This window comes from Carettochelys insculpta, chromosome 3 (assembly GCF_033958435.1).
Source record: "Carettochelys insculpta isolate YL-2023 chromosome 3, ASM3395843v1, whole genome shotgun sequence".
NCBI lineage: Eukaryota > Metazoa > Chordata > Testudines > Carettochelyidae > Carettochelys > Carettochelys insculpta.
This window is the reverse complement of record NC_134139.1, coordinates 84222737-84247422: the sequence shown is the minus strand read 5'-3', so window position 1 is coordinate 84247422 and position 24686 is coordinate 84222737. Positions and strand designations below refer to the sequence as shown.

The window sequence follows — 24686 nt, the reverse complement described above, 5'->3', positions numbered from 1 at the left end:
CCTCCGGCAAGGAGTTCCACAGGTTGACTGTGTGCTCTGTGAAGAAAAATTTCCTTTTATTAGTTTTGAACCTACTACCCATCAATTTCATTTGGTGTCCCCTAGTTCTTGTATTATGAGAAAAGGTAAATAATTTTTCTATATTCACTTTCTCCACACCATTCATGATTTTATATACCTCTATCATATCGCCCCTCAATCGCCTCTTTTCCAGACTCAAAAGTCCCAGTCTCTCTAGCCTCTCCCCCTATGGGACCCGTTCCAAACCCCTAACCATCTTAGTCGCCCTTTTCTGAACCTTTTCTAATGCCAATATATCTTTTTTGAGGTGAGGAGACCACATCTGCACGCAGTACTCAAGATGTGGGCGTACCATAGTTTTATATAGGGGAAGTATGATATCTTTTGTCTTATTATCTACCCCTTTTTTAATAATTCCTAACATCCTATTTGCTTTACTAACTGCCGCTGCACACTGCGTGGATGTCTTCAGAGAACTATCCACTATAACTCCAAGATCCCTTTCCTGATCTGTCGTAGCTAAATTTGACCCCATCATGTTGTTCGTGTAATTTGGGTTATTTTTTCCACTTACCCACATGAAATTTCATTTGCCATTTTGCTGCCCAATCACTCAGTTTGCTGAGATCTTTTTGTAGTTCTTCACAATCCCTTTTGCTTTTGACTGTCCTGAACAACTTGGTGTCATCTGCAAACTTTGCCACCTCACTGCTTACCTCCTTTTCTAGATCATCGATGAACAAGTTGAACAGGATCGGTCCCAGGACTGACCCCTGGGGAACACCACTAGTTACCCTCCTCCATTGTGAAAATTTACCATTTATTCCAACCCTTTGTTTTCTGTCTTTTAACCAATTCCCGACCCATGAAAGGATCTTTCCTCCTATCCCATGGCCGCCTAATTTACATAAAAGCCTTTGGTGTGGGACCGTGTCAAAGGCTTTCTGGAAATCTAGGTATATTATGTCCACTGGGTGCCCCTTGTCCGCATGTTTATTAACCCCTTCAAAGAATTCTAATAGATTAGTTAGACATGACTTCCCTCTGCAGAAACCATGCTGACTTTTGCCCAACAATTCGTGCTCTTCTACGTGCCTTGCAATTTTATTCTTTACTATTGTTTTTACTAATTTGCCTGGTACTGATGTTAGACTTATCGGTCTATAATTGCCAGGGTCTCCTCTAGAGCCTTTTTTAAATATTGGCGTTATATTGGCCATCTTCCAGTCATTGGGTACCGAAGTGGATTTAAAGGAGAGGTTACAAACCGCTGTTAATAACTCCGCAATTTCGTATTTGAGTTCTTTCAGAACCCTTGGGTGAATACCGTCTGGTCCTGGAGACTTGTTACTATTCAGCTTATCAATTAACTCCAAAACCTCCTCTAATGTCACTTCCATCTGGGAGAGTTCCTCAGATTTGTCACCTAAAAAGGCTGGCTCAGATTTAGGAACCTCTGTAACATCCTCAGCCATGAAGACTGAAGCAAAGAAATCATTTAATCGCTCCGCAATAGCACTGTCTTCCTTGATCGCTCCTTTTATATCTTTATCATCCAGGGGCCCCACTGCTTTTTTAGCGGGCTTCCTGCTTCTACTGTATTTAAAAAACATTTTACTATCATTTTTTGAATATACATTGGATGCTGTCACAATCCAGGTTTATCTAAAATGAAGACTATACAAATGAAAAGTTGCTTATAACGTGGAAAAATGCCCTGAAAGGACTTGGGAGTGACCAAATTCATTTTCACTTGCAACTTAAGGTAATCAGGACTTCAAGCTGAATCTTTAAAGGTTAATGTTTGTATTTTTACTTGTTCCATCATCTACATCAACCTATCAGCACACGGTCATAACCTTTTATGGAATTCTTACATAACTAAGACAATGTATACACTGCAATTAGGCAATTAGCTACGTGAATAAACTATGTCACCTTTGCAATGTGTTAGCAAACATTTTATGAATCTAAGCAGACTAAAGCTCCCGTATGCGTTTGTGTTACTGTAAAAACACTAGCTGCATAACAGGAGTATTAATTTGTAACATGGCAGATTTCCAGGCTGAGATAATCTGGATTTGACAACTGGCAAGATGAATAGAATTTGTTTAGAATCATATCAAGTCATTTTATCGGAGGTTGATGAGGTCTAAAAGAAGTGGAAAATAAAAAGCTGAATTAATCACTGTTCAGCATTGGATCTGTATTAGATTCATTTTTATAACACAGACTAGCACATATTTTACACAGCTTTGGCAAAATAAAATCAAAAAACTGATCCCAGCTGATGAAAGGAATTCCTCAAACAATCTGACTTTCAGCAGGGTGAAAAAAAGGCATGCAAACATGGTTATTTCCCATTATATAACTATGAAACAATATTTAAACAGGAGTCCTATAAATTACCAATAATACTTCAAATCTTTGTAAACCCATTGTTCTCACTTTGTGTATCATACTAATGACCCTTCTAATACTTGGCGTCTTTTTCTTGGGAAATCTCAATATCAGGATCTCTAGGCAGCATTCATCTATTTTAATTAACCTTATCAGTGCCTGTAATAAAACTGCACATTGCTGACACTAGTCATACCCTAATCCTCGAAATCATTGTCCTGTAATGTGGAATAATAATTTAGAAGACAAATTACTTTACAAACATCCTTAAAGAACTTTTTGTAGAGCTTTTCCAGAAATACTTCTAGCACTGGCTTATCTTTAGAACATACAAGTAATGTGAAACAGCTCACAGCAAATCAACAATGAAGAAATAATTGGAAGAATACTGCTAGATTTTCCATCCACACAAAATAATGTACTATTTTTAAAGATCTGCATAAAAATTAAGATAGTTTATTCCATGAAGAGATACTGTGACTTTAGGAAGATGGCTGTAAGTCATACAATATAAAGAATTAAGTAATCAAAAAGTCCAGTGTATGCAGTAGTGAGTAAAATATGCATGATAAATATGAAGCTCGAAAGTGACAGATTAATCTGCATGCCTGGCTGTTCATAAGGTAACTGTGCCAGAGATATTCTTCTTCTTAGTATTGGGGAGGGGGTGGCTCAACAACGACTGATACAATCTGCTGTAACAGAAGGACTGTGGTAATAGGGATCAGTGTCAGTAAACACAAAGTTAAAAAGCAGAAGCAGACATGTGCCTATTGTAGTGGTTTCTGTAACTTTGAACATTTGCAGAGTTCCTGTGGTAAACTAGTTTATTTTTATAGCAGCAATTCTGTTATTAATAATTATTATTACAAGGTTCTCCTCCCAAACCAGCGATTACCAGGCTGTGAGGAACAGCCCTGCCCTTTATATTATCTTAATTAATCAGCAGGATTTATTCTGCAGTGCCTGAAATGAGCAGTAAGAATTTAAAAACTATGGCTGTAACTTCCCTTTGATGTGGGAGAAGGGAGTGCCAGACATCTGGGAGAACAAGAAGACTGGAACTCAAGAACATCACTGGATGAAGTGAGGAAGCCACAAAACATAGTGGAGGAAGTAGGAAAGATCACAAGCTTTAACACAGCATTGCCTGAGACATTTAAAAATGACTGAACAGAGCACTAGAAAATGATGATGGACCCAGAACTACTCTATTGAGTGTAAAAACTACGATGGGGTAGAGGGTAATAGGCACCTATATAAGACAAAGTTGCGAATATCAGGACTGACCCCAAGAAATTGGGACCTTTAGTCACCCTAAACACTTTATGAATTTTATGTATTCTAACCATTTGACTGTAGTAAAGACAGAGGGTACAGGATGAATGAAAAGGTTAATTCTAGTAGTGACCAGCTGCACATAAAAAGAACAGATTCAAGTAGCCACCCACTTACTCACACTTCAGGGAAAATATTCAACTTATTTGCTTTAAACATCCTACATCTAACCTGCCATGAAATTCAAGGGACTGGTATGTCAAGGAGAGAATCTCAGTTTGCAAATGCAAGAGAACCAAAAGCCTGGATGTCTACAACATAAGGCTCTAGCAGGGGTGTGTGCATGTGTGTAAAAGTGGCATTGAGGGAGCACAGGGTTGTCATAGGGAGTTGCTGATGAGAAGCAGGTTCTCACTGCGTCAGTCGCTATTCCCATCTTCAGATAGAAATAGCGATTTCGACATCTCGCTGCCTAATGTCGATTTCAACATCGAATTAGCACACAGCACGTGTAGACGCAACGTGTGCTATTTCGATGTTGTGCTGGCTACTTTGAAGTAGCCAGCTAGTGTAGACACACCCGGTATGTTTACAGTGCAAAATCAACCAACCAACCAACCCACTGTACCATGCTGCCAAATAGTAGTTTAGTTGTTCTCACCTGGGCTGAAGCCCAGGCTTTAAGACACAACCCTATCATCAGGTTTCAGAGCATGCACAGGAACTTGCACATTACTGTTTTTGGCATCGTGGTCAACCAAGTCTGTGGAGGCTCTCTGGCAAGCCGCAGGGTTTGCTGGTGGTGCATATGGTAGAGAGGGGTTGAGCCCGTGTAGCTATACGCACAGATACAGACCCCAAGATCAGGGACTTACTTCGGGTCTCTGCTAAGGGATGCAAAGCCTCTAGGTAAAACAGATGTGTACAAACCTTTTATTGGTTTAAAATCCTTTATTTCTTTGCTTATGCTTTTTTCCTACTGGGGTAAATAATACTTTGGAGAAGGCTCCTTGGCCACCTACATTAATCAACTGTCACAGCTCCCAAAGGGAGGACTTGCAGTTGCTAAGCCCCATCTGGTCTGTTAAGTAACCACACTTGGTACACAAGGCCCAACATCTGAAACAGCACATTGAGAGAGACAAGAGAAGGGTCTAAAGTGCAGTAAGCCATGTAAATATGATATTATGTAGAGAAAAACATTGTAAAGGCCCTGGGATAAATTAACCACTCTACATCCACAGTACATTCTATTATAGTGTAGGTAACGTGACAGCATCCCGCTTACAACCATGTATCTTGTCCTGCCGTCAAGACATAGACTTTTATGAAGCATATAAAGGAAATAATATTTTAGTACTGCTGGGTCTGACAAGAAATTTGATGTTCTAGATTTTTGTTCAACTCCCACAAGAGTCAAGAATCTAAAATGAGCACCACAGAGTCAGGTCTCTCTCACTTCATGGTCTCAGTCCCAGTCCTACTCCTCCAATTTCTCACCTTTTTCTTCACCATTGGCAATTGACTTCTTTTCGAGGAAGAACTGAATATTGGTTCCTCTTGTTTAGCAATGGTTAAAGAGTTAACACCAGGAATATCCTCTGTCCTGCAGGTCTCCCTCAGTGTATTCCAACATGAGATTTCCGAAATGGTTGGCAGAAACCTAATGATAGTATTTATTGACTTGTGCTCCTGGGCTACAGCTCAGCAACATCACAGGTGGTGGGGGGAGGGGCAGCTCAGAGATTTCTCTCTCCATTTGATTTTTGAAATTTCTTTGTTTCAGGACTGCCACCCTTAAATCTGCTACTGAGTGTCCAGGGAGACTGAAGTGTTCCCCCACAGGCTTCTGTACATTACCGTTTCTGATGTCTGACATGTCCATTTATTCTTTTATGTTGAGAATAAACAAGAGACTAAAATGGACATAAATCAGACATCAGGAACAGCAATGTACAGAAGCCCATGGGGGGAACACAGAAATTTCAGAAATCAAATGGAGCCAGAAATCTCTGAGCTGCAATTTATTTGCAAATTTGACTCCATTAACCAAGGATTAAACAGAGACTGGGAGTGGCTCACAGTTTACAAAAACAGCTTCTCTGCCCTGGATGTTAAGATGTCCCCATTAGACTCTGACAATGGCTCATATCCCCCTGTCTGATCTGACTTGGTTTTTCCTCTTTTGATACATACTATTGATAATGGGCCATTTCCACTTTGCTGGATAGACCTTGTCAGCTCTGGCCCTCCCTTTTACTGGGACCCCATTCTTTAAATACCCCTCTGAAACCACCACCCCCCACTCATGCATCTGATGAAGTGGGTCTTTGCCCACAAAAGCTTATGCTCCAAAATATCTGTAGTCCATAAGGTGCCACAAGACTTCTTGTTGTTCTCGCCGCAAAAATCATTTTTCAAGTGCATTGCTTTGGCTTACCATAATGACCATACTGTTTTCCTGTTTCCTTATGCTACCAAGTCAGTTTATCTGTATCATCTCTTGTCTTATACTTTGATTATGAAGTCATTGGGATAGAAGCCGACTTTCTGTTCTTTGCCTAGTACAGTGCCTAGTACAATGGTGTCCTGATGATAGGTAGTACAATAATACTACTACTAATTATTATAGATATGTTAAGGAGAAAAGATTGACTCAACATCTTTAGCTTTGTAGAGATTTGTCACAGCTAACCTGCTGGCTGAAAAGTAACAAGATGAACACCAGTTTCAATTCAAAGTAAACTGTCACCTCAAATGTTCCTTTCATAGGTGACAAATGAAGCAAAATAGGTCACTTATAGAAAGACACTTCCATGCAACCAATCCAGGCAGTGTTAAGTGAAGAGAGAAAAAGAAACAGTAAAAAATGCCCACTTATAGGAATTTATACACTTGTTTGAGTGGGAAAGATTTAGTTCTTATCTGATACACACAGTGATACCTATATATGAAACAATGTACTTTGTTCCACAAATGACAAAAGATGACACTAGTCTCCTTGCAGACAGAATTTATACATTTAGATTACACAGACCAAAGTAAAATATGCTGACAAAATCTAAGAACCAATTTTCCCACCGATTTCTTTCCCCAATCACCCCACAAAAAAGTGATGACCAATGTTCTTTTAGAGAACCATAATTATGTGATACATTTGTCCATACGCAAATGCATGACAAAACTGCATGTCAATGGTTTTCCTGCTCGTAGTTGCTAATCCACAAACCACTACAATTTCATGATGATTTCCAGCCAACACAGACTTACATTACTTTGACAAGATCGTCAGAACTGAAACAGAGAACCATCAATGGACAAACTGAGCCATCTGGGGATAGAATAATATTTTGTCTGGATGTAATTCAGTCCAGGTCAGGATTGAGGAACACTGATGGTGTTTACACAGGGAAGTTTGCAATGCCGCTGTTGTGTTGTATCTGGTTTGTTCAAAATTAAAAGATTTCAGCTTCCACAGCTAAAACACTGCACCTCTCCCTATTGTTTATTAGCCAATTTTGAAACAAAATTAAAGGCAATTAGACATTATTTGATGTATTTTGTTTAAGTGCATAGGCTTCCCTTCATTTGAAGGAGCACAGTGGTTTTATAAAAAAAAGTAAGATAATTAGGATAGGAAGGTGTGCTGCATGAATTTACTGGGCTCTCCTTACATATGAGTCATGCACTAACCACACCATTATTGCTCTTCATGGCAGAATTTTCCAGGTTGTCGATTTATCATAGTTAAAAAAAAAAATCAAGAATTGTGTGACCACTTGCTGTTAGTAAACAAATGCATTCTCTTTTCCCTTCTTCCTTTGTTACTTACTTTTAAAAATATTAGAAAAGAAATATAAGTAAAAACATTTTTGTTAACCTCAGCCTACTGGGTGCTTTCAAAGAGCTGCCCAGTTTTGCAGTGATAACTACCTCCTTCATATATGAAAACTGATATTCCCATTTTCAGTCATCCGTTATAGTGACACATCTTAGTTATAGTGCAATGGCACCAAGAAAATAGTTAAATCATGCCTGTGGATGACTGAAATATGGGGCACAATTTCATACCCCATAAAGCCATGGAAGGTCATGAAATTCCATTAAATAAAAAGTGTGATTCTTGAGGGCAGAAGCACAGAGCAGTGGGATATCATGCGCTTGGATTCAAAAATAAAAGTACAGAGATAAACAATAAACAGGTTTAAAGAATCCACCAAGCTTTCAAAGGGGTAGGTTGAAGACAAGCAGAATAAAGAAATCTCATTGACCCAAAAATCAAGGGTTGGCTTGCATGAGAAGTTTTGTTTAAGTTTGGACATTGGAAAGCACGAAGCTATAAAAAACTGGCTCTGCTGTGATGAATTTTAATGCTTGTACATAGTCTGAGAGAAAACAGCTGCTACATGTGTTTGTCTGACATCTAGTCTTCTTGTTTTGACTGAAGAGGACATGGGTTATAACTTGCTGAGTAAATAAACCTTAACTTTTTGTAACACCTTGCACAGATATTCATGAATTGTTTGTTCCTGCATCAAATGCTGCTCATGACAAAGTCAAAAGGAGAGAAACATGTGAATTGACAGCTGGCAGGACAGGCCCTATTAAGGTAAAGGATGCAAAAGCTCTAGTACTACACGAACAGGGCTCACAAATTTTGAAGGCATCCAGTTCTCTGCTTGTTTATATTGCTGATTTTTAGCACTTCTCTTAAAAAGATAGAACACACTGTCCTCTGATCATCATCTGCTTGGCACATGGTCACTAGTCACTGGCATCCAGTCCCTAACTAACTTTTTCCTCCACTGGTATGTGTCAATATTGAGACAGATTCCCTCAAAGCAAACATTAAAATTATTTATAATGGAGTAAAGGAGGCACTGACTGGAATATAAAGAGAGAACACTTTGATTATGTGGAAGAGAAAAGACAAATATATTTTATAAAACCTGATAGTCACTGCAAGGGTAATAATGGTTTTACGACTTATCCCAACAACAGCATTGAGAAAAACATTTGATGAAGTCAATTAACTTTTACATTTTAATTTGGAAGGGCATTTATTTAAATGTGCTTTAATAATTTTCACATTCCCTGTTAACAGACCCTGTGGATGCCTGACCCATAAAACACTCCAAAAGACATCATGAACACAGTTAAAAAATGTGGTCCAACCATTTTCCACCTCCATACTGCTTATGTGTCCTTTTAGCTAGTCTCTTATTACTATCATCAACATCCACATGCGTTCTTCTCTGTCCCAACTTTGTGACATTGCAAGCATCTTCCTCTGAAGGGGTGGGTGCCATAATATATACATTATTTTCTGAAGGAGACCGAACCAAAATGAATGGTGTACTGTGAAAATGTTTAAATCCTATGATCAAAAGAGAAATGGTGTGGGGACTGAATAATGAACACCCTGTGGCAGGGAGATATGAAAGAGAAAAAAAAACACTTTATTTAAATGTGACACAGAAGTTATGCAATTATAAACTGAAAAGATGCTAATTCTGTAACTTTCAGTGGCACATCGTGCAAGGGTGTTACCCGTTGCCAAGGCAGCTGCCAAAAGCCTTACATCCAAAAACATGGAAGGAGAGGATTAAAGTGTTACTGCCATTTCCAAGAATAAAGTACTGTAAATGAGGTAGTCGCTTGCTCGGTAATAATTTCATGGTGTTCATATGGTAAACTCCAGCAAAGTTAATTGCTACTGGGACCACCACAATTCACAAACCAAACAGGCCTGCTAAAATGCTGCTTCACACAGGTACTGTACAAGCAGAAGTGGAATGAAAAATAAGCCATTGTTTGAAATGAACCAGAGATAGTTTCACTGTGATCCTATCAGGCACACTGAGCATTTTCATTCAAGGGGAAGGTTCTGAGTCACAACATGGCACACAGGCACCATGGGAAAAGGAAGCAGTGTAACAGGATAAGATCCTGGCCATAATGAACAGCTACTTGGCATGTTAACCCCCCAGTCTGCACACATGCGCCAGCTCTGCACCAGTCCCATCTACCACACAAGTGACATCCTGTAGTCTCCCTTTCCTGCACATCTGTCTACCTGGACTGAGGAAAGAGAACACAGTCCCTTTCATGTAGTTGCTAAAGCGGAAAGAGAGTGGTGAGAACCAGCCACTTTCAGGGTAGACATACTGCATGAAGCTGCTTCAAAGGCCATGCCCTTCACTTTCTGAACTGCCAGAAGTTTTTCCATGCCAAGAAGTTTGGCACCGCTGTTGAAGATCTCTTAACTGGACTGTGTCTCCTAACTTATCTCACCAGTCTACCTCACTGCCAAACAGGACATTGTCCATTTTTAATGTTTCTCTAACGCTGTTTCTAATGTCTAGGTGAAGAAGAATTATGGACTTTACCCCCGTTTTGGGAGATGTACAAGACAGATACCTCTCTAATTCACAAAGACCATTCTGCTAATATTGTGAACGGAATGAATCCTTAAATTCATTCTAGCACACAACATACTTGCAAGATTAAGGCCCAGACTCACTCTTCTTCCTATAGTAGTTCTTTTCTGAGGAGGTAAAGTGACAGCGCAATATGAAGCTTAACCTACGCTATCTCCACTAGGCTGATTCTGGATGTTTCATCCAGAAACTCTGTTCCAAGACCCTCTGCCCTGATAGTCAGACTCCACTCTACTGTACCTAGGAAAGGAGAAAATGGGAATAAAAAAATGAAACATGAGGCAGAGCTCCTGGACACCATCATCATTTTATACTGTATTCAGTGACAAAAAGCTTTTACAAAGGGAGAGGTGAGAGGAACAGAAATGACAAAAACCTGACATTTTCAGAGAAAACAAAACATTGTTTCACTTTGAGCCCTGCCAAACAGAAACAACTACGAAAAACTATTTTTCTGTTTTTCAGCCATCTCTGTCATACCTGGGATGCAGTTAACAAGATGACATCTTCACAGCCAGGCTGTGTGTACACTGCAGTTCACTTTCAGAAGCGTAATTCAAATGAACAAGATCGGAAATGCAGATGTGGTGCAGATTCACATATGTTGTGCCTCATTTGCATATTGTTGTGCGATCTCACTTCCAGAAGAGCCTTTTCTGGAAGCAAAACCAGCCATGTTGACAGGGTTCCTTCAAAAACAAACCCCTTTTTTTAAAGAACACTTCTTCTGGAAACAAAATCTGAAGACTGGTTCTTTCGAAAATGAGATTTATTTTTGAAAGAACCCCATCTACATGGCTGTTTTTGCTTCTGCCTGCATGAGAATATGCAAATGAGGCATGAAATATGTAAATCCACACCTCACCTGCATTTCCGATCTCACGCATTTGCATTTCGCTTCTGAAAGTGGACTGCTCTGTAGATGTAGCCTAAGTGAACAGAATCAAACAGCATTTCCATACAGGTTCTCAACATTTGTTCATAGGAGTGTCAAAAAATGTACTTGCCACATGTTACAGACACAATGATTTTTCAGAATTGTAAGAAAATTCAAGTGATAACATGCAGGACAAAAAGTTCTTGGAATCAAAGTTTGAACAGAGGTATTTATGAAATATTTTGAGATCATTATGCTTGCATTCTTGATGGAGATAATTGCTCACTGTGATCAGAAAACCCTTGGCAAAATGACTCCACTTTTTGTGGGGGCAATATTTATATCAAGGAAACATAAGTTTTACCTGAGATTTCTGAACCCAAGTTGGTTGAAAAATGGAAAGAATTTTACTTTGTTGTTTCTATTTTGCCAGGTTCTAAATATTTTTTTTTTATTTCAAGTTTTTAAGATTTTGTTCCTTTCACTTGTAACCCTTTTAAAACCTTTTGCCAATGAAAAGGAATCAAATTATGTCCAGGAGTTTGTTTCATTTTCACTTTTTTCTTTTGCTATTCTTTGACTTTTCAAAATGTATTTAGCTTTTGAAAAAGTACAGAAATGAAAAATAAAACCAACTCCGGAGTTCTCTTTTTTTTCCCCCCAACATTTTGTCACTAACTTTTGAAATGCTGGAGGACGTTATGCTTCATTTTTCCATTCTCACTTTTGAAAAAGTTGAGTCAATTTTGAAAAGCTACAGCATGGAAAAAAGAAGAAAAAGAAATGAAAGAAGAAAAAAGAAAAACCCCTCAGACATCACTTAATGTATTGAATTTAGTGACAGAAAGGAATAAAAAGAAAAAAGTGTGTGTAGGGGTGGACAATTCAGATTTTTCAGTTGCAAAAACTATTCTCCCAAAATAAGGAAGGTTTTGATTTTTTCTACTTTTGAACAGCCACTTTTAAGTGCACAAGAGAGTACTGAAGCACACCGATGGCAGAACAAACAAGTCTGATTATTTCATTTTAAAGTGAGTTTTTCACGTCACATGGCGTAAACAAAAATGATTGTGTTAGGAAAAAGAAAATTTCCATTTTAGAACCTAGAATAATTTAACAATTTTCTGTCTATAAGTTCATTTATACCCTGCAATAAAATAGATTTCATTTATTTCTTTGCTTATAACAAATTGCCTGTGATACTGACAAAAGCTTTTTCTTGAAACATTTTGAAAAATTAAAATGTACCAAGCTGGAAGCCACTGCTAAAGTGTAGGGAAAAGAAGTCTGAGACCACTTCCTTTCCCAGGGTTGAGTGTACATAGAGGAGATATTCTAAGCTCTGGAAATTTTAAGTAGGAAGAGGAGAGTGAGTGTATGGGAGGCTGTTTCTTGAGCTGCCAAGGATCTGAGAAGGTCAAACTGGAAGGGTCTGTGTTGGGTTGGCAGGGGAGCCAACTGGTGAATAAGACAGGAAGTGTTAGGCTCAGCGCTGGATTGAAGGAGGAGAAATTGGTTTAACAGAACATTGATGGGGCAGCCGGGTGAAAGTATTGTTTTCCCCCACACATTCCTTTCCCTTAGGGTGGGGGAACTAAATTGGTGTGCAGATTGCTACCTGCAGCTCCATCACTTCATTTTGGGAACAAGCTGCCACTTTGGCAATCAGCCTAGTGATTATGACTTCCCATAAGCAATGTCCAGACACATGACTATTACCGAGAAACAAAATTAGTGTCCTTACTTGTAAATTTTATTTACTATAACAGGAAGTAGCTGGCCTGGATAAACTCTTCCACTAATACTAAAATGTTTTTGATAATGAAGACTATGTAAGTGGTAGTCCATAGGCTACTAAATTTACAATCTACAGTGGTGTTACCTGTATCTTCTAACTAGTTTACACAGCTTCACCTTTCAAAGATTTCACCTGTAATAAGAATGTGGTAGTGCAGCAGACTCACAAACGGAGTGTGAATTCTAAGCAAGGAGGAAGGAAGGTAGGGAATGCTTAAGGTATCTGTATTGCTGTGCAATTAGTAAGGCTAACCTAATGAGTAATGCCCAGACTCGCTGAGTCCCTGCATTAGGAGACATAAAAACTACAGCTAATAAAACATCTCTAGTCTTGAGAAGTTATTTATTCAGAAATAGATTTTGATTTTCCATATACTAGCAAAACTAAAAACACATGAATTTCTCCCTTTAGACAGGGTGTTTTGCTGGCAACTAATGAGAAAGTTTTATACTCAGAATTACATAAACATGTGCAGGCACACAGACGATGCCTTTGGCTTTACCAGTGAAGTTTATGCTTTTATATGGTAAATACAGCAAACGACAGTCAGGTTCAGGTTGGTCTGAGTGGAGGCAGTGTTTCTTCTTTTTTATGATTTGGATCAAAAATACACAGTAAAACAACCCCCTCACTGGTCACCCTTACCACATCACAGTCATTTTAACTAATCGACATCTTATGTATATACCGACCAACCAAGTGAATGTTGGCATAATTCTCTCCATAGTAGTGGCAGCCACTCAGCCAAAGTGGTAGGAGTAGAAGTTTCTAGACTCCATGTCCAAGCAGCTCTATGACAACTTATACCAATGACCCGCGTGAACGTGTTACCTGCGCTGGGAGACTTCCGTGGGTGGCAAATGAGAGCTATATGCAGCTGTGTGTATTTGAAGTTACTGGGTGTGCTGGTTTTATTGCTGTGTGGTTGGTTGGTTGATTTTTCTCCAAGGAATGTCCATTGCCCTGAGAGTGTGGGTTATACTGGGAAATTTTTGTAGTTTTTTTATTGATTTGTGGGATGTATTTGGAAATTGTGATAGTGAGTTAATGTTGAGTTATGGGACTGGTAAAACAACCCCTGAAGAACTGTGGCAATTGGGCCAAACAATCCACCATTTGTTCAGTCTCTCTCATATCAATGAGTAATTATAACCCATAAAATTAGCAGCAGAGTGAGGATAATTGGTTGAGTTACTCCTCTAAGTACAATACTTTAGGGCTCTGGGCACAGAAATGTCTTTCTGGTCTGTGTGTGTGTGTATATATATTATATATTTTGCTGTGACCAACAGTTCTGTAAGTGTCTTCATGGAAAAAGATAAATTGTATAAAGTTTTTCTTTCTTTCCTAACCAAGATATGGTGTTTCAAGATTACAATACACAATTTGCACTCAGTAGTTAATTTTTTGAACCTAACTACATGCATGTCACCCCCAGATTTCACATATATCTTGGTGAAAAGTTTCTACCACACTCATCCCCTTAGGAACTCAGACTACCATGAAGACAAAAACTGTAGATGTGCAATGCAACCCAAAGTGTGAAACTGAAACTTGAAAGGTTAGTCTTGATTCAGACATTGATGATCCTGGACTAGTTCAAGAGTAATTAATATGCATATGCATAATTATTTATGTTAATAACAAATACCAGGATAATGTCACAAAAGTAACTAAGACTATGCAATTTTTTCCCTCTCCCTTGTCTAACTTTTATTTCATGTTGCCTGATTGTTTATAAGGATTATAATCACAGAAATAGAAAATCATCGGATCGGAAGTGACCCCAAGAGGTAAGCAAGTCCAGTACCATTCACTCATGGCAGAAACAAGCATAGCTAGACCGTCCCTGGCATGTGTTTATCAAACCTGTTCTTAAAAATCTCCAATAATGGAGATTCCATGACCTCCATAAAAAATTTTTTCCAGAGCCCAAACAGCCTGACAGTTCAGAAGTTTTTCCTAATGTTCAACCTAAGCCTCCCACTCCGCAATTTAAGCCCATCACTTCTTGTCATATCATCGAAGCTTGAGAATAATTTTTATCCCTCCTGCTTCTAACAACTTTTTAGGTGACTGAAAACTATTACGCCCCTTCTCAATCTTTTCTTGCTAAACTAAACGAACCCAAATCTTATAATCTTCCCTCATCGGTCATATTTTTTAGAATATAAATCATTTCTGTTATCTCTAGGTTTTCTTTTCCCAACTTTCCCACATCTTCCTGAAATCTGGTGCCCCGGACTGGACACAACAGTCCAGCTCAGGCCTAAACAGCATGAAATACAGTCCTTACTTATAACACTCCTGCTAATAAATCCCACAATAACATTTGTTTGTTTTTGCAGTAGCGTTACAGTGCAGCCTCAGGTTCAGTTTGTGTGTCAGAGTACTATAAAACTCCACAGTGCTCCTTCCTAGGCAATCGTCTTATATGTGTGCATATGATTGTTCTTCACTAAGTGCAACACTTTGCATTTGTCCATACTGAATTTCAATCCATTTACTTCAGACCATTGCTTCAAATTGTCCTAATCATTTTGAGTTATAATCCCATCCTCCAAAGTACTTGCAACCCCTCCCAGCTTGGTATTACCACAAATTGTATCAGCATACTCTCTATGCCAAAATTCTAAATAATTGATAAACATATTGAACAGAAATGGACCCAGATCCCTTTGGAACCCCATGCATTACACCATTCCAGCATGACTATGAACCACTGAACATTACCCTCTTGAAATGGTTATCCAAGCAATTATGCACCCATCTTATAGTAGTTCCATTTCGTTATATTTCCTCACTATGTTTATCAGAAAGTCATGGGAGTCTGTATCAAAAGCTTCACTAAAGTCTAAATATACCACTTCTACTGCTTTCCCCCATCCTCAAGGCTTGTTACCCTCTCAAAGAGAAGTGACCACGTTGGTTTGACATGATTTGTTCTTTACAAATGTATATTATTACTTATTACACTCTAAATGCTTACAAATTGATTCCTTGATTATTTGCTCCATTATCCTTCCTGATACAGAAGTTAAGATGACTGATCTGTAGTTTCCTAAGATGTCCTTATTTCCTTTTTTATAGTAGGCAAATGAGAAGCAGTTTCCAGAAACCGGCTTTGCATAGCTCTGCCGGCAGTGGGGCCGAAGACTGGGGCCATGCAGATATAGCTCAGATGTGCTCTTTTCCAATCTTCTGGAATTGCTCCTGCATTCCTTGACTTTTCAAAAAGAATATCTAATGGCTGATAACTCCCCAGTCAGCTCCTTGAGCACTGTAGGATGCATTTCATCAGCCAGTGGTAAACTGAAGACATATAACTTGTCTAAGTAATTTAAGATTCTCTTTCCCTATTTTAGCTTTTGATCATACCCATTTTCACTGGCATTCAGTGTTAGGCATCCAATTGTCACCAACCACCTTGGTGAAAACTGAATCAAAGACATCATTAAGCCAATCTCTGCCATATCCACATTTTCTGTAATTGCTTCTCTCTCCTCTTTGAATAATGGGAACTTCCCTGTCCTTCATCTTCCTCTTGCTTCTAATATATTTATAGAATGTTTTCTTGTTACCCTTTATGTGTCCGACTAGTTTGAGCTCATTTTGTGCGTTGGTCTTCCCAGTTTTGCCCCTACATACTTGGGTTACCTGTTTATATACATCATTTGTAATTTGACATACTTCCCATTTTTGGGGGAAAATTTCCTTTTATTATTATTATTATTTTTAGATCACTGAAGCATGGTCTCTTGCCATAAAGCTTGTTTTCTATACAGTGGAATACTTTGCTCTTGTGCCCTTAAAATGTTTCTTTAAAAAACTGCTCCCTTTCATTACTTCTCCTCTTGGACTGGCTTCCCATGAGATTTTGCCTACTAACTCTGTTTTCTTAAGTCTGCTGTCTTGAAATCAATTATCTTTATTTTGTTTTTCTCCCTCCTACCATTCCTTAGAATCATGAATGCCACCATTTCATGATCACTTTCCACCCAAGCTGCCTTCTGCTTTCAAATTCGCAACCAGTTCCTCTGTGTCAAAATCAAATCACGTCAATCACGTCTGATCTTTGCAATATTCAAGAAATGCGGACAGACTGACTTTATTTTACATTTCCAGCCATTTAAAAGATTAATACACCTTTCTGTGCAGAAAATTTTGTAAAAGTTTATTTGATCATTACTTCTACATCACAAAAGGATATGCTAAAAGTTTTGGATGATAAATGTAATGAAAATATGCTTAAACAAACTGATCACTGCTGGTTTTGCCTTTAAGTGCAGTTCGTGCTTAAATTCCACGTAAAGAAATAAAACTGCTATCCTAGATTTTGTTTTTCTATGTTGAAGTCTTGTCTGGTAACTTCTGATACTGTCTTGGTGATTAACCAATTGAATAAGTTGTGTAGGGAGGTTGTGGAATCTCCATCAGTGGAGATATTTAAGAGCAAGTTAGACAAACACCTGTCAGGAGTAATCTAGATAAAAAATACAGGGGAATGGATTGGATGACCTCTGAAGGTCCCTTCCAGCCCTACGATACTATGAAGAATGAGCAAAATAAAATAATGTTTGTAAATCTTGAGGAAAAATTGTAAAGAAATATTTTTACCCAAAGACATGCTGAAGTTGATTACCAATAAAGGTCTCCATCTTTAACTTCTTCTAAGTTCACAGAAGATTGATAGTCATTGTGCTGATGTTCCGTTCCCTTTCCCACCCCCACCTCACCTGCCTTGAGGAAAGCATCAATAGCTGTGAAAGAAGAGAGCACTGAAGAACACGTTTCTTCAGCTAGGTCTGATACATCAAGTAAAACCATCACTCATTAGCAAAGTGTAGAAAGTCTGGTGATGTCGCTTCCTGGCATGATAATATCTATGACTAGCTAACGATACAAGATAGACTTGATAATGTCACTGGTGAAAGAGAGTCAACAGTAATGAATGGAAGGGCAGAGAACTGTTTTTAGAAGGAATAAAAAAGGCAGCAACTTTTAGTATGTGCAGCAGATAGAAGGCTATGAAGGCAAAAAATAGAGCAGCAGAATTATCGAAAATATCAAAGTACAGGTTGAACCTCTCTAATCTGGAACTCTCGCATCCGGCAAACTCTGTAATCCAGCATGACTGTAGTTAGCCAGATGACCACTTATCATGGGTGTGGTCAAGTTTCCCATGGTCCCATAAAGTTTATTCCCAGCCACCAGTTCTGGCTTTCAGTGTTCTGTACTGTTATTTACTTCTAATTTACCCTTAAATGTCTTCTAAGAGCCCAGTAAGCAGTGGAAGTGCTGGTAATGTGCTAGAAAATATTGACCTCCGGTTGTTCAGAAATTTCTCTCGTCCGGCGCCGGTCAGGTCCCAAGGGTGCCGGACGAGAGAGGTTCAACCTGTATAACATGGGAGGAGAAACACATCACCGCCTTGTTACCACAAGATACTACATGGTAGATTATGGTAACTCATTCAACATCAACAATTTGTTCACTATGGTTATCTCTGAAATAAACAGAGTCAGAAAGAAATATATAATTCTCAAACACTGAAGCTGTGTCATTCAAATTTTCATTCAACAGATTGCAAAGTATTTCATGTCAACGTATTTAGTTCTTCTGTACGCTACCATATCTCAAAGGACATAATTATATAGGACATAATCCTTGCCTTGTTTCCTCTTCAATAGTATCATGCATGCCATTTCTCATGGTAGTAATACTGCTTAAATAGTGGGTAGTCATATTAGCAACTTGTCAGGAAGTTCAAAGTTGCTATGAATTTCCTGTTTTGATTTAAGCAGCCTTGTTCATATGGGCTCATGTCAGTAGCTCATGTATATCCTCCCTAATTTGCTAATGAAAAGAAGTGCAATTCACCCATTTAAAGCTAATCAAATGTTTTGTACGCTAGGATTTTGTTTTTTAATTGCTGTCCAAGTTGTCAGACACATTGCTCTGGAGATCTGGCTCACTCAGGGAGTAGAACACAATCTTGACCAGAGACTGAAAGTTCTCTCAAGTGAACAGTACGCCACAGGCACCCTTCTTTTTTCTAATAGGGTATGGAGACACACCATAAGCAATACTTACCCGGCTGACTTCCTTAGGAGTCGACTCATCTGTGAAGGAAAAAAAGCAAACAATTAGGCACTCTGGAAAAGTTCTAGAATACATGTAGAACAAGACAATGATCTTCTAGCAACTTCTGTACATTTGCTCTGATTATTGTTCATTATTTTGGTTGAAATGCTGTTTTTATGGATATATATTTAAAGTGAAGCTTTAAAAAGGCAACCATCCCTTCTGTATTTGAAATCCAATTAATAGGAGTTATTAAAATATTCAAGTAGCTTGCACATAATTAAGGAAATATACAATTTCACACCTAGAACCACAGCAATAGTCTGAAAAAAGGGATGAGGTCTGATAGGTGTCCTTACACTTAAATTAGGGTTCTATTAGACAAGCTGGGAAAGTGAGTTGCCACCAGATCCCAAACATACAATCCTAGAAACTGAGGGCTCTATTCTGCTTAACCTGAAGCTAATGACAATTCCCCCATTTACTTGTCTGGATGCAGGAGCAAGCCTTAGTTACCAAGAGCACATTGATGACGCTTTTGATATAACATTGAAAAAAAGCACACAGTACAGAAATATATTTAATTATGTCTTTATTTTCAGAATACATACAGATTGTAATGTATATTTTTGAAGTCTACATTTAAAACTGTAAAGCTAGATACACAGCGACACAGCACATCTTTAAAGGCATGGTAAGACGTTTCGGAAAGCAAAGAAAGGGAAAGTGATCATACAGTAGGAGACTTCTACCATAACAATGTGGTTATGAACCTACAGCCTCATGCAGTCTTCTGCTTACAAGAAAACATGGAACAATCTGTACCTTTCTATTTTTGATCCCACAAAATAAACTATTACTTTTTGGACATCAAATCACAAATGGATTTCATCATATAAAAGAGGTCATATCCTCATTATTGGAGACCTTATTTATACATACTTGCGTGTATTTGCGTATGTGTGGATTTTCAAAACACTGTAACCTCTGCCAAATGTGGTTATAGCAATACTCCAGCACAATCACAAATTCCTTTATTTGGACACACTTTGTTTCCCTGAACAAGGTTCACTGCCTCACACCCACTATCAAAGGAACTTTTTTTGAAAGTTTATGTGACAAACAGATCTAGAAAAAATTTACAAGGAAAATCTGGTATCACAGAGGCTGTTTCTACACGGGCCACTTTCTCTGAAAGTGGCATGGTAATACACGGCCTGAAAGATGATAATAAGGTGCGTATGCAAATTCCCTGTGGCTCATTAGCATACGGCCACGTGATTTGGAGTCCAGAAGACCGTTCTTCCAGACTCCAAAACGCCGTTTAGAAGCGTGGCCCCAGGGGAGCTTCCGGAAGGAAGTCCTTCTTCCAGAGGCCCCTTCTTCCCAAAAATTTTCGGGAAGAAGGGGCGTCCGGAAGAAGGACTTCCTTCCAGAAGCTCCCCCGGGGCCGCGCTTCTAAACGGCGTTTTGGAGTCTGGAAGAACGGTCTTCCGGACTCCAAATCACGTGACCGTATGCTAATGAGGCACAGGGAATTTGCATCTGTGCCTCATTAGCATATTTCGGGCCATGTATTACCATGCCACTTTCAGAGAAAGTGGCCTGTGTAGAAATGGCCTAAGTATGTTTATCTCCCCAAATTTATTTGAAGGATGCCAAGTAAAATAAGAGATTTCCATGTTTCTTAATTAGCATTATGCCTTACCTTAGCTCCAAAAAATAAACCTTAAGAAAGAAAATTCTATGCACACAGACATGTCCAGCTAAACCTTTTTAATAAGTCTAGTTAAATATCTATCAGTGGACCCCATGCAATTTGCAATATGACATACTGATTGTATACTGAAATCTATATTAAAAGATAGTAGATATCTTCCCTGGCTGGATCAGATTTTGTAGCATTTTCAAAATATAATTCTCACTAAAACATCAAATGATACTTAGAACTCGGATTAACCAAATGCCAGAAACCTAAAATCTACTGCATAACAAGAAGTCTATGAAGTTATTTGCAGCCTGATCAGACTTCTATTACCAATCCATGGCTGCATCATCCTGTGCACCTTCACCGTGACATCGTGATTTCACACCCCACTCTGAGCTACATAATTTTTAGGTATATAATGTGCTTCACGTGAAACAGTATTTCATTCTTCCTGTAAATATGTTGTGCAAGGTTTTGGTATATGTGTACCAGACTTTTTGAGATCTTCCAGTTCACAGTTAATTCTATTATTATTGTTTATATTTTGTAGTAAGGAAGCATGTAAAGGGGGCCAGTCAAGGTTTGGACCTCATTAATGCTAGCTACAGTACACACAACATGAAAAGACAGTCCCTGTACCAAAGAACTTGCAATTTAAGCTTATCAATAAGTGGATACAAACAGATGGGGAGGCAGTGATGATGCACACAAGGTATCAATGGAGTAATAAGCTGCTGTCATAACACACTAGCATCCTAGCCAACATCTTTTTTCTTTTGGAGGGAAGGAGGAGCATGCATCACAATGGTGAGTCTTAAGGTGGAATTTAAAGAAAGACAATGCAGTGGGGTTGCAGAGTTTTCCTCTGTGCTCCTTCCAGTGATAGCACTCAGAAAAGCACAATGGTGTCTGAGGGAAAGCAGAGGCTGAAGGCTAAATGTTAAGCAAGAGGTGACAGGGCAGGGTTTCAGCATCAGGGGTCTTAAAAGCAAAGACAAAGTATTCAGTATTCATAAATGCCCTGTTCCACAGTTCACTGAACTCAATACATTCTTTCCACTGTCTTCAACAGACTTTGGAACACGTCCAACGTCAGCAAGTTTTCATGACCTACAATAGAACTTGAACCACTGTCCCAAGTGGAACTCGAACCACTGTGTTTAATATGCAGAGTTTCAGTTCCTCGAAACTGAACTACAGGAGAACCTTCTTTGCTGATCACTATCAGCTGAACATGCTGGTACATTAAAATTCCAACTCTGAGACTCCATAGGGAAAACACGTTGTTCCAGATAAAGAGTCATTGAGGCAAAACAATCCCCAATCCATATAATTACAAAGGGTTCTGTAATAAACTGGGCTTAATTCTCAATCCAAGATCCGTATGGCTCAAGCAGAGGGTGGGTGGGACAAATGCCTCCTAATTTTACTCTAGCTCCGGAATAAGTTACAGCATCCTAGGGGCTCGGTTCTTGTAATGAGCACCTGGACACATCCAGCTTACATCAAAAACTTCTCTGCCTCTGTGACTAATGGTGCTTTGAGCTGAAATAAAATATGGATAATTTTAGATGTGTGGGAGAGATGCTACTGAGAATTTTTAAAATAAGCTTAAAAGCTCAGGATTTTGTGCACTGAATTGATCAGGAATAGGAAACCTATTTTAAGAGGACAAATGACAGTAAAGAGCTATAAAGGGATGCTTTGTTGCTACATTCAGAACTAAGTTGAAGTCCCTACAGCTTTTAAAAAAGAAGGTATCTTTTTACGGGAGTAAAAGAAGAGATGTGACCTGGAGGATCTGACATACATAAAGTTTTGCTTTGTTTTGTATTGTAATATAGGGAAATATAATGCCCAGAGACATTCAGTTTTGGAGGAAGCACGTGGAATATTTGTCAGTCCCCGTCTGATGTGTTGCACCTAAACTATTCTGTAAATCTAATACAAAGCAGTATAATATAAAGCAGTCTTTTGTGAATCATTTTCATGCAGTGACTACAGCAGACATCTCTAGTGGAATACCCTATCCATTAATGGTTTTATTCAACTGCAGATTGATAACAGAATAGAAGATGTGGCTATTAAAAAGAATGCCCTTGGTCTGTATATTGGTATCGATTTAGAAGACAGCACATACACATACCTGTCCTGTAACTGAAGCTCTGTACCTTTAGGTTATGATACAGTCAAATAAATTGATAAACAATTAAATGCACAAAGATGCATGCATCTTAACATGTATATGAATCCTGCCTTTCAACAGAGTTAAAAGCTTAGGACAGAAGTCAGCCCTTTCGTATGGATGGACCTCAGTTAGTCAGTGGAGACAGGCAGAACTGACATAATTTAGCCCTTAATGGAAAGAGGAATACTAAACACACATAGTCCACAATTTGATATAATGCTGGCATTTTGTCTAAGTTTTGTCCAAGAAACCCACTGTGTCCATCCTTGTTAGAGTCCATGGCAAGTTCAAATTTTGGAGTTACAAGAACACAAAAAAGGCTTTTATTGCCACTTTCCATCAAAAAATATACCATTGGGTTAATATGGTGTGGGGGAGAAATCAGTCATTCACTTGCTTCCCCAAAAAGTTACAAACATTGTAAAAACAGGGTTTAGAATGAAATATCTTCCCTTGTAACAACTGCTGTATATTGTCACTAATACAATGCTACAGAATAACAATGGTCTATAAAATTGGTCTTTCCTTCACTCACCTGAGTGCAAGGTTTCAAGCAAGGGTCACACAACAATAAATTCCCACTGGTTTCCCAAAACAGCACTAACTTTTAAAGAGGCTCTTGTGCTCCAGACTACAAATTTTCAATTAACACAAATTCTCTAACTTTTAAGGTTGAAAAAATTTCAAGTGTGAACCCAATGGAACAATGGGCAGTGCAGGGGTCTCTCCTGATTCCACAGACGGCCTGAATTAATGATTCAGAAAAGCATGAATTGCCCGTTTCAACAGCTGATAACTTGGATATGAATTTAATTCAGTGTTTCCCAAATTGTGGTACACTATGTGAAAGGATTTGAAGCAGGGCGCGACAGAAAATAAATTACTGAAAATCAGGAGATAAGCACTAACATGGCACTAGGAGAGGGGGTATGCCAACAAGGCTGAAGTCTCAAAAGGGGTATGCAAATATTTCAAGTTTGGGAAACACTGAATGACAAGATTGATAATTGTTAAAATGGCAGGCCATGAGGAACCCCTGCACATTCTGTAGTGAGTGGTTTCTCATTTTGGCATACCAAGCACATTGATCTTTCTTTGCAAACAGTTTTGTTTCATCTGAAGCATTGGGTTTTACCCACGAAAGCTCATTTATTAGGCTCCAAGGTGCTAATGGACTGCTTGTTACTTTTGAAGCTACAGACTAATATGGCTACCCCTCAGAGCTTTGGAGAGCGCATCAGCTTTATTTCTAGCTCATTCAGTACCATCAGGGTATAATTTAAGATGTTTTGTGACAACCTGGCATCATTAACCCAAGCCCCATGAAAGAAGCTAGGGAATTTACTTCCTGCACTGCATGAGTTGGTCACGTCATCAACTGTTGCAGACGCAATGTACATACGTCCTGTTATCCGGATTTGAGAGTCTGTTGGGATGTTACCACAATCTGGTTGGCTATTGAGAGAAACAAAGCTGATAATCATTCCTTCTGCAGTTCAATTTGTATAGAGATGCTAATTCCCAGAAAGAAACACACACACACACACACCTGGCTCTGAAGAGACAAAACTCATAATTAACTAGGCCACATTGCTCAATGCTGTATACATTAATGCAGTAGCTCTTACACTGTTCTTTTAACAGAGGCTCTGTTAAGCACCTTCAACTAGTAGAGCAGAGATCTGCAACCTTTCGTAGGCAGAGTGCTGAAATTTGACCCTGTGACCCCTATGTACGGTCCAAGTGCCGGTGATTCTTTCTGAAGTCACTCACAGTCCTACTTATAACCGCTTCATTAATAAACAAATTAAAATGAAGAGCTTTACCATTTAGGTGGTGGTTGGTAGCATTAGCTGATCTTTTGTTAATCCGCAGGCAGCATGGCTTTGAGC

The 24686-nt window shown here is 38.8% G+C and overlaps 1 protein-coding gene across 5 annotated transcripts in view; it reads right to left on the bottom strand.

Moving 5' to 3' along the window:
* Nucleotides 1-24686, bottom strand: part of PDE10A (phosphodiesterase 10A) — a 253255-nt gene that overhangs the window by 78028 nt on the left and 150541 nt on the right. For 4 of the 5 annotated variants that reach the window (XM_074990261.1, XM_074990262.1, XM_074990264.1 and 1 more), the window contains one exon: nucleotides 18908-18936. In XM_074990261.1, coding sequence (XP_074846362.1) covers nucleotides 18908-18936 — 29 coding nt within the window. Of the gene's footprint in view, nucleotides 1-17431; nucleotides 17460-18907; nucleotides 18937-24686 lie in introns of those variants that run through there. The other variant, XM_074990265.1, reaches the window with a different exon arrangement.